The following is an 11228-nucleotide window of genomic DNA, read 5'->3' as shown; positions in this document are numbered from 1 at the left end:
CTTACCTCTGTAGTGCAATACATGTTATCTACAATAATGCAACACGCTGTATACAAAATACAGACCATCTGCACTAGACACAACAGTGTCTAGACCTTATGCAGTTACACAGTGCAGATCCCACAGTAATGTGCACACACTGTATTGTAGATAAGAGGATGTGTGCACATTCCTATGTGTACATAGGATCCATCCATCTAAACATAAATGCAATATATGTGTCTAACCACACAGGTATTTATATTTACCACAGAGGGACAGAAGTATTGCACTTGTTCTTAATTCAGCTTTCTCATAGAAAAATTCCTCTTCCCAGCTGAGCCACTGAATGAATTACCTCTGCATGTACTGAATGGTGTCCCACAGTGCTGGGGAGCCAGGGCAGCTCCACGAGGTCACACCACTGCTTGGCTGAGCCCCCAGGTGGTCAGGGTTCCCTAAGCCACAGCCACCCACCTGCACACATGGAGAAGCCTTGCTGGCCATCACTGCCATGAGGAAAAGGCACTGCTGCTCTTTGAGAGGAAGGAAAGGAGGAGAAAGGGAGGGATGGAATGACTGAGGGCTGCTCTCAAGTCCAAGCTTTCCCAAGAAGGATGTGCCTGACTTTGAGACAGAAGAGGGGGAGAGGCAGTGCTGGTGCTTGGAGCAGCCTCTCCTTTGCTTCCCCACACAACAAGGCAGCCACTCCATCAGAATTAAACATCAAATTTATTGCATAATACTGTACTATGTACACACACATCGAAAATAAACATTTGATATAATTGTATATTTGTCTTCAATGCTGCATTAGAAAGAGGCTGGGGGTCTCTCCATGTAGCCCACAGCTTGTCTTTAAAAAAAAAACAACAAAACAAACCCAGAAGCCTAAAACCTTTTGTTACGAGGTGCAAAGTTCAATACTGTAAATTGAACATGGTGCATAAATACTATGTCCTAATAACAAGTCAATGTCAAAACCACCCTAGGCTTAAAATGAGATTTACATCAAGACCTGAAAAAGGGCAGGGGAGAAGGGAGAAAAAATCATTCAAACTTCGCTTAATGGGGCAGTGAGACTGAGAAAAGAGGACAAAAGCTCTCCAATCATACAGGATAGATTTAGGTAGTGATTCTTCTACATTTTCAGTCTAATTCATACAGCTTGTCCTTCAGGCCCCCTGGCAAAAAAGCTGCCAAGTGAGAGGGCTGTTCTCAAACAGCAAAGTAACCCTCGTTTGTAAAGATCAAACCAATCTCCCAGCAGGGGGCTATCACTCAAGTGGGGATCTCCTCCTCCTTTCTAACCTGATGAGACTGGAGAGATTGCACACACCTCCCACACTCACACACCCCTGCACACACATCCACACACACGACTCCTCTGGACAGAGGTGGCAGCAGCAAAAAGCAGCCACCTTGCCTTGTATTGGAATAACAGGGCTGTTGGGATGGAAAAACAGGGCTGCCCAGCCACCCGGACTGCAGCCTTGCTAGGACAGAAACACAGCACAAGGGAGGCATTTAGAGAAATCTGCTGTTAAAGGTAGAGTTTGTCCTTCCACAAGCCTGAACACAAACCCCACTCCAGAGGGACTCCGAGACTTCTTCAAGAAGCTTGAAAACAAGATTCAAGATGGGGGAGGAAAAACAAGCCAACCTCTGTAAACCACTGTATTTTCCATGAGACATCCTGGTGCAAAGAGACACAACATCACTAATGCACCACTCTGGGGTCACAAATGACATGCCAGCCCAGTACCATCCACCAAGGACCAAAGGGCAGAGGAGACATTTCCATTCAAAGCAAGCAAGAACCAGCTTGCATTTAAAAAGGGAGGAAAAAGGGTGGGGGGAAATCACAGCTTTTCAAAGAGCAGATCGCTATTTCATCCTCAGTTTCCACCATACCCTAAATGCAAGGGACACCAAAACATTTCAACTGGATTAAAAGGAGAGGTAAGAGTGTGTGTGTACGGGGGCAATAAAAGCAAACTACAAGGAATTGCCAGGAGGGCAGTGATGTCAAGTTGGAGGGTAAACAACAGAAATGCCCACTGAACTGGTTTTGTTCAGCAGATAAGAAAATTCAAAGCAAGAGCCTCTCCCTGCTGAAGCCCCACAAAATGCTGGCAGCATCAGGCAGAGACTGCATCATCTCTATTATTATTCTTTATATTTACCACCCCCCGCCCCCCCCGAAAAAAAAAAATCCAGACCTATTCCCCTACAAAAATAAAGCCCAAGCCCATCGTCCTCTTGCTGAGCACCCAGGAGTCCGTGCCTGCCCCGTGGGGTCAGGCCAAGCTGAAGCCCTCGTAGTGGTCGATGGCCTGCACGAGGCGGGCGCTGAGGACCTCCTTGCTGCTGTACTTGGGCAGGTCCAGCAGGTTGTAGCAGGTGTGAGCCACGGGCAGGTACTGCTCCCCGCTGGGCGTCGACTGGATGATGATGCGCAGGCTGGACATGCCGTAGATGGGAATGCGGTCGCTGCCCGTCAGGAACACTGCACAGACACAGGGAGGGCCGGGCAGCGGGGGCAGGGGAGGGACCTCCCACCAGGGCTGCACCCACAGGCAAATTTCAGCCCCACCTGCCTGGACTGTGCTGGGTACAAACACTGGCCTTTGTCTTTCCAGCAGTCACAGAATCTGAGTGGCTGAGGTTCAAGGGACCTCTGGAGGTCCTTGGGGCCAACCCCCTCTCAAGCAGGGCCACCTAGAGCCAGCTACCCGGGACAGAAGGGAGAAAAAAATAGAGGGAAAACCCAGATCTGACTAGCAGGTACTGCCACTCATGATCTATCACCCAACTTAATGCAATGAAACTCTGCAGCCACTCCCACCTCAGGCTTCAATTCCAGGAGATGCTGCATCACTGCAAGATACTTACAGAGAAATTTCTTCTTCTTTTCCAAGGGAAATGCATGGAAAGTCTCCCAGAACATTCTCACAGTTGGGTGTGTGGCCGTGTAGTCTCCCTTATAGACAGCGCTCTATTAAAAACCAAAACACCACATTTTCAGCTGGCACTAGAAAGCAAAGACTAAGTAGAACCCAGACCTGATCTTTTCTAGTATCTGACATCAGCTCAATGCCTGACAGCTTTGAAAGGGAGCACAGGATGGGTGATGGGCAATGGCATGGCTCAAAGACCCGGCAATGGCTCTCCTGGCAATGTGAGGAAGGCAGACATTAGGCTTTTGCCTTTCAGCTAATTACAAGTGTGGAGAGCAATCCGGGAGTGCCTGTTCACAGGCTGAACTCATGAACAGGATTGTATGTTCTGCACTGTAACTTGCTGGTCTATGGATTTGGAGAGGATACAACCCTTTCTGGGTGTTCAGACTCCCCTTTGAACCCTTGTGTACCTTTTGCCATTGTGCAATGGAGTTTTACTATAGGTGAGGACCCTTTGTCTCCTCCCTTCAGTCTTAGACTTCATCCCTAAAAGAAAACCAGATGGGAGTCCTTCTCCCTGTCCTTCCTCATCCTGAATTTCCTCCCTGAGCTTTATCTGTAGCAGGCCAGCACAGTGACAGACTTTTCCTGTGAGTGACAGCAAGGTGTACAAGGAGCATAAAAAAACAGAAAATGCATTTGTGGCTTATCCAATCTCCTGACACAGACTAATGCCCATCTCGTGCAACTGCACAATCCTGGCTCTTGTGCTAAAAAAAAACAAGTACAAGAGGGAAGCTTTACCTCCTCCAGTTCCTCCCAGTTGTAGTTACTGTTTCCAACTATCATGGCCCTGAGCTCTGTGGGCTGGAAGAGTTCCAGGACCTTCCCACCACACACTTTGAGGAAGCCAGTAGAAAAGGCCGTGTACCACTCTTGGATGGAGAGGTTGAAGATGTAATTTACGTAGGCTTCAACAAATTCTTCCCTAATGCATTGAGAGAAAGCAGGCAAAGGAAAGCACTTTTAATCACATGCCTAAGCAGCAGCACTGCCAAGTTTCCCTGTTTCTGCCTGTAAAATGTTCTGCAAACACGAGTCTCCAGCAGGCTCAACCCACTGCCCTCCTCTCACCGAGCCACTGCAACATGGACAAAGTGTTCAGCAGCAAGTGCCACCATGTGTCTGCTTATTCCCTGGCAGTGGCAGCATGGGAGGTCCCCCAGGTTCTCTACCACTGAGAGAAATACTCTGGCCTTTTGGTGGAGGAATTCTCACCACATCCACTATGCAAAAGCAGCATAGAGGGACAGGTGAGGAAGTAAAAAGACTAACAAAAATGAACACTTGGAGTAAGAAATCATCTACCAAAGGGGGAGTTATTTTCCAGTGCATTTGTTTTATTGTCATTTTCCCCACAGTCACCTGAGCATTAGGGAAATCCAAGATGATTAAGCACTTAACTGTTGCTTAATTCCTCTCCGGCTGTTACGGTCATGAACCCTGCATCAAGAGCATTTTATGAACTCCAAAGGAGAAAGGGAAAATGCAGGCATTTCCTACTCTGCATTTGTCAGTTACAGCAATCCTGTGCAGTCCCCAGTTCCCAGTGAACTTTCCTCACACGGGAAAGGGCAGTGTCCACAGATATGCACACAGCAAACTACTCAGGCCATAGGGCAGCAAATTGGTCCCTGGCCTCTCAATGTACAGGTGGAAGAAGTCATTCAGCACTGTAAGGTAAACTGACAGCCATGTCTAGACTTGGATTTAGAGGTTAGCTTGAGTTCAAAACTCCAGTCAGGATGAAGCAATTGAATTTTGGAATGTTAAGCTGGTGGAGCTACACACTAGCCTTTCTCCTTAAGGATTTTCTTCCTTTGTATCCTATCCTGACTTAATAACCAGTTCCAGTAGTTAACCCTGGTGCTCTTCCCAAATGTTCTCAGCTAAAATCTGTGTTCCTTTGTACTGTATGGCATACAGTCAAAAAAAGGCTGATTTTCTTTTGAGCGTACATGCCCAACCCAAAAACCTAAAGAGTTCTGTCACTGGCATTTTCATCTCTCCTTCACTGTTGAAGGGGTAGATGAAACACTCCTCCGGTTTTACCTGAAGTCCATCTTCTCTTTGCAGGGAGACAGAATTATCCTGCTCTATCTCCATGTGCATTTTGCAGGGAGGCAGCTCTTTAGCTGTGTAATTGCACCATTTTGGGCAGTAGTAAAGTAGGTAAGAAGTAATACAGGCAAAGCTTTTGCTACAGCAATGGCTTCAGACACATTCAAAACCCTTTCAAATAATCAGATTAATAGGAAATTACTTCATCTCCAGCCTTGCCAGCAAGGTCTTCAGCAATCCTAGTACAAGTCCCTAACCACGCTGCTGAGTAGTCACTGGATCACAATGTTTTGCCAGCAGAGAAAGAATGTGAACACTGCTTCAAGTAATAAAGGCATTTGTAGAAATCCAATTACAAGATTATGGGAAGAAAATAGTTCAGGAGCTGGACAAAAAAAAAAAGGGGGGGGGGGAATGGTAGCTGTGCTAGTAATAACTCTGGGGTGTTCAGTCAAATGGAAAGGGATCCAAGTACAGCAGGTCCTTCTGGCTGTGATCAGGGATGGGGGTCAGGCCGTGCTCAAAGGAAAGTGTTTCCGGCTCCAGAATTAGGAGTACAAACAAGTCTGCCAGGCTTAGTTTTGCTGGTCATGTACAGTTCTTCTCTGAGCCACCAGGGATATTAACCTGGGTCAAAATCATGCTCCAACTTCTGCCTAAAATGAGAAAACTGCCAAGGTCTTTTATAGGGAAGATGTCAATCCAATTCCATGGTACATTTTCCAAACATTGGTGGAAAGGTGATGAAAACCTGATTTTTGTTCAAGTGCCTCTAGTGCCCAGTAACTTGTGAACAACTGGTCTTAGAATTTGTTTGCAGTGACTGCTAATTCCCCCCCCTGCCCCTCAGACAGGGTTTCTGTGGCACCTTGACTTCACCACAAACACGAGTCCATCCCTACAGGTGCCCCACTTGCCTGTTGTCCTTCTGCACCAGGATTTTATCTCCATCTTCAATCAGGTTCTTCTGCTCTGTCACACCATAGCTTTCCCTGCAGATCTGTACAAAACCAGGAAATTAATTTTAGCAGAAGTATTTTTCAGGGCACATGCCTAGAAGAAAGACAGAGACCCCTTTCAGAGCTGATGACTGGCATGTAAAGGGTGGGCTAGACGAAAAGGTATGTGCAGAAACTTCTGTTCTCTGCTCCAAGGACACTGTGTGCTTCATCACTCTCCATCACCTACATTTGCTGTAGGACTGCTATTAAATTTACATGTGAACTTAGTAAGGAATAAAAATTATTTTAGGTAAACTTCCTGGGGAGAAAAACCCAAGAGGTGGATAACTAAAAACCTGTTTTTAACTAAGCGCACAAGCTCTGACAATAAAACTGACTCCCTTTTTTAACAGAAACTCAGTAGGTTAATTCATCCTCTCTCACTGGAAGAATAAATGACACAGACATCTTCCTGCTTTTGCCAGCCTAGGAGGGCACCAGTACAAACCCACACTCTGCACACTAACTGGTTACCTGAAAAAAATGCATAAGGGTCAATTTTCAAGTTGCAATAGACAAAAGAGGCCCTTATGTGTGAAAAAGAATTTGGAGAAAAGTCTCTTTAGTTACTTTAAAGGTATCCTTTTTTCACACAGACTGCATTAGCATCAGTATGGCTTCATTACCTCATCCCAAATTACAGCTCTGTCTTGCAGGAGACACAGTCAGATGCAGGTCTGACTCACTCCAGAGAGTTTATGTGCTCATTCATGAAACAAGGAAATGGGCACCACTCTCCTTGCTCAGCAAGGTTCTTCACAGTGTGGAGCAGTTTTATGGCACCTTGTTTTTACCCCAGGGCAGGCCTCGGACAGAGAGTCAAAAAATCCAGCTCAAGATGAACCCATCACTCACAATGTGTTAGAGCATCAGGTCTTTGAACAGTGACAACAAGCCTACTTTGAAAACCACTCAGCTTAATCGACTTATTAGCTTGGTTTTCAGGACCACACAAACACAAAAGAAGAAGGGAGTAACAGCAAAGAACATTTTAGCATTAGCATGGGCTATGTGCTATAGGCATGTGGAATAAGCCACAACACACATGAAAATATAGATGGGCTTCAACTGTGCCACAGTAATCAGAGAGTTGATATGTTAAATGTATCTTACTGTAAAGTTCAAACAGAACGTCTCCTCCACATCTTCCCCAGGGTAATCTAAAAGTTGTTGGAGACTCCTAAATAACAAGTAGGGGGAAAAAAAGAAAAAAAATAACAATCAGAGATTTAAAAAGCCATACCTCTAACAGGGAAAACAAATTCAGCAGAAGTAAACAGCATCATACATCTGGGTAGTAGGATTGCAAGAGAGAGAATCTGAGTCACCTGAAGCGGTAAAAAAGAAATACACCTCAAATAAAGAGATGCTTTGTTAGAAGCAGGATAAATGCCAGTCCACAGAAACTATCAAATACAGTCCATGCCTACCTATTTCAAGGATCACCTTTAATGATCGTGGCTTTGGAACAGAATTACATTTCTGGTTCTTAAGTTCTAATTCTGTGTCATCACCACACAAAGGTCTGAGGGAGTAGAGGAAGAGACAGAAGTGGACTGCATCTGTATCCCCATCATACAGAAAATACTCTGCTATCCCCCCAAAATCCTACTACTGTCTTCCTGGCATTTTACCTCATCATTGATAAACACAGCAGTCACTTTGTGTAGATAAATCAGATGACACCTCAGAAACAGAGATAAGACAGCAGTCAGACAGTGGGGTCTTAAGTTCCCAGTGTCAGGGGGAACCAGTATCCCTATGCAATTAGGTAGGAAAGATTGGATACACCACTTAGAAAAAGTTAATCTTTCGCTCCATTCAACTTCTTCCTGGCATAGGAGCAGGTCAGAACTGCTCTGGTCCATGGATGGGACAATCCACAGCTCTATGCACAGTTCCCTGCTTGCTAGCCTGAGGCTGGCTCGAGGGGAAAGGCTGAGGCTGGGATCTAGGATCATGCACACAACCACACAGGACAGGGACAGGCTTCCAGCCCTGCTCGCAAAGGGGGGTGTGGGATGTGTCTTTTGGCTGTGTTGGCACCCAGTTTCTGCAAGTCAGGAGGGTGGGAGCCTAAGCAGATGGATCCAATACCCTGTGGAAGAGAGGTCTTACACAAAATTCACCACCAACTCATATGTGCTGCTAGGACCACAGTCACCCAAATTAATCAGTCAATCAAAAGCATCAGGAGGTGTCTTATTGATCAGCTTTTACCTAGTTTGGCACTTCTTGTTCTTAGTTGGATGGTCTACCTTCCCAGAAAAGCTGCAAATTTTGATTTTCATACCTTCCTTCCGTAGGGGATAGCTCCTTCAAATCCTCTAGGCAGGGCTTCACGTTCAAGAGTTTTTTGTACAGAGCCAAGGGAAAGTGAAGGTCTACCACTGTGAAATTGTATATTGCAAGACCACATATGATGCCAATCAAGTGAAACCAGTTGTGTTCTACAAAACACTGCAAAACCACACAGAGAAATCCTGATGAGACACACTGTCACCGGTGCAATGCACAGTACCCTTTCCTCCATGCACTAAGAAGCCAGACCCTGCTTTTCCAACTGGGACGAAGTCAGAGAGCTCCCATCAGGTGCCACTTTGGTTGTAAAGTCCTTGCTGGTGTGTGGCATGGAAATGAAGCTTAAGAAACCATGCACTATTACTTTTATAAGCCACGATCAGCTGTGGAAACAGCAGCTTTCCACCTTACCCACCTTTTAACTCCTTTTTAAATACCTCTGCATTTAGACATTAACAGTGCTTCACTGTTTACTGTCTATGTACTGCAAGAAAATGTGGTAACGATCCTCTCCCTATCACCCATCCTATTTTCTGTGAAAAGCTTTTGCACCAGCACAGTGCCACCCAGGCAGAGACACCAGCAGAGGTGCTAGCACAGGCCTCCTTTTCTTCACATACTGACTCTCACACTGCTGTGTCAGCCACAGACTGGCTGCCCACGTTTGTTAAATGTTCCAAATGCACCAGTCACGGTGCTTACACTGTCATCACTCCTGGTGTCAAAAGACTTGTTTTACAGCACTGACACTAGGAGTGAATGCTCTGCAATACTGCTTACAAGTTACAAAAGGTACCACGCCACTTCCTTCCTTGTAACCCCCCAGCCAGGACAGCCACACCGTAAGGGAAGACTGGCAATGTCATTTCCCATCTTTCTACCTCTGCAGGTGGAGAAAAGGACAATAAACCACCACCTCCAGCCATCTGACAGTACAGATCTTGCACTCCACACTCTTCCAAAACCAACAACCTTCCACTACAATATTTCTGGCTGTTCAGAGCTTCCTCACATAAAGCATTAACAACTTTAGATCCTGAAGGCAATAGTGATGCATGACTAAGTGGATTGGCTGCAATCATGTGAACAGCAAGGGAGGCACAAAATTCTAATGCCATTACCACCGAAACCTCTCATTCTGTAAAACAGCACATGACCATCACATTCATGATAATAAGAGTTCTATAACCTGTCACCTGACCCTTAGTACGAGTTTTATTATGGGATAAGAATAAAGAGAGAGCGCCAACTCCTTAACAGGCACAACCATCACTGTTCTGCTAAGGTTAATGGACCTATTTACACTATCTGAAAACAGAGTTCACATTGTACCACGAGTAGAAAATGAGAGGAAGAACATTTCTTTCCCATAGTTTGCCACTAGCTTCCTTGTAATTTAAATGCAGCATATTATTCCAACCTGCAAGTATAGTGGGCAAGGGCTTACCGTGTCTGAAAACCACAGCAGGTTTGACTCTGGGTAGTAAGTGAACATGCCATAGATAGGGTTGAGTAGTTCTTTTAACAAAAGGAGGAAAAATTCCTTTGTCACTCCTCCAGCATCAACAGCTTCCTCACCATCAAAGATCACCTGTAAAAAAAGCAGGTCAGTGACAGGGGTGCAGAGCTGAGACTGAGTAAATCAGACTTCTCTCTAACTGGGAGCCATGCAAAGCAATTTGTCCAACATGCTCAAACCCATGGCAACCCACGAGCTCGTTTCAGTGCTTTGCCTGCAGGGAGAGAAGTGGAACACGGGTGGCAAATCAGATATTTTGAGAATGTTTAACTCCTTATGCAAATCATAAATAACCACCTGTCTTCCCAACAATCAAAGCAGCAGCATGACAGCAGCTACTCAAGATTGTCACAATCTCTCAGAGATAGAACACATCCTATTGTAAACAGCCTGTTCCTGCAAAAGGGCAAAACAGAGACTGCATAACATCATAAAATGCTTCCTCCCCTGGCTCTTGTACACTTGACACACCAGGAAAAGAGTAAATCCTGTGCTTGCCTTCTTGTAAACTATCCACTGCCAAAGCACTCCAGGAGTCAGAAAAAAGACTCAGCCCTTGCACTGACTAGATCGAGTGCTCCTGTGTGCTATACCTATGGAGAAGTTACTGCACACTGGTGTAGTGGTAATGTGAATGAAGAAATGTCTGCTGGACACAAGGGTGCTAAAGATATGGGAGAAACTTACTTTGAGAGGTTTTTTCAAATCAATGTCTGAATGGATGCTCAACTCCCTTAAAGCATCACCAACTAAATTACTCCTGCGAACATGAAGTACCAGGAAAGGGCTTCTGGCCAGCAGAGGCTCCAGGGTGAGAAGCATGAAGACATTCTGCAAATTTGCACCATTTATTGCAACCTGTAAATAAAAGAGAAGTGAAAAGCAGCCACAGCTCAGCTTCTTTGTTCCTATGAAGGGAAAGCAGTTAACAACTACATGTCTGGTGTTCCTTTCTACCTTTTTGTTTTCCTCAGGGTTCAAGAATCCCATGCTCACTCTGTACTGTGATAACTTGAGAAGCATCACCTAAGGCATCACTCTGGGTGTGCCTGTCTGCCTACCTGTTCCCCCATTTCCCACACCAACACTTTTGAGTCCACTGATAAATTCACCACATTGAGCAACAGAGATCAAATCCCTGAACGTTGTTTTTCACATTAGGCGGGTGGGTGGGGAGAAAAGGCCTTATTCATGCTCAGTTTACTGAGTCAAGCTGCTCAGTGTGAACACACTCAGGTAAGTGTGAGTCCAGGAGGGAAAATAGTGCTACAAATATACCAAGCAAGGAGCCAGCTGACAAATGCATCTGGCAAGGCACCAGGGAACCCATCACATACAATTCAAAGCCCTCATCCACATGGATCTTCTGGAGATGGGCAAGGCACAAAGTCCAGTCTAAGCTTT

At 45.5% G+C, this 11228-nt stretch overlaps 1 protein-coding gene across 4 annotated transcripts in view; it reads right to left on the bottom strand.

Moving 5' to 3' along the window:
- Positions 1 to 692: 692 nt before the first annotated feature.
- Positions 693 to 11228, bottom strand: part of HERC3 (HECT and RLD domain containing E3 ubiquitin protein ligase 3) — a 45097-nt gene continuing 34561 nt past the window's right edge. For all 4 annotated transcript variants that reach the window (XM_069013032.1, XM_069013029.1, XM_069013030.1 and 1 more), the window contains 8 exons: positions 10512 to 10682; positions 9753 to 9896; positions 8298 to 8464; positions 7118 to 7184; positions 5921 to 6003; positions 3687 to 3870; positions 2875 to 2977; positions 693 to 2488 (listed from right to left, as the gene is read on the bottom strand). In XM_069013032.1, coding sequence (XP_068869133.1) covers positions 2280 to 2488; positions 2875 to 2977; positions 3687 to 3870; positions 5921 to 6003; positions 7118 to 7184; positions 8298 to 8464; positions 9753 to 9896; positions 10512 to 10682 — 1128 coding nt within the window. In that variant the 3' untranslated portion in view covers positions 693 to 2279. The remainder of the gene's footprint in view (positions 2489 to 2874; positions 2978 to 3686; positions 3871 to 5920; positions 6004 to 7117; positions 7185 to 8297; positions 8465 to 9752; positions 9897 to 10511; positions 10683 to 11228) is intronic.

This window comes from Aphelocoma coerulescens, chromosome 4, assembly GCF_041296385.1.
Source record: "Aphelocoma coerulescens isolate FSJ_1873_10779 chromosome 4, UR_Acoe_1.0, whole genome shotgun sequence".
In the NCBI taxonomy this organism is placed as follows: Eukaryota; Metazoa; Chordata; class Aves; order Passeriformes; family Corvidae; genus Aphelocoma; species Aphelocoma coerulescens.
This window is presented reverse-complemented; position numbering and strand designations above follow the sequence as displayed.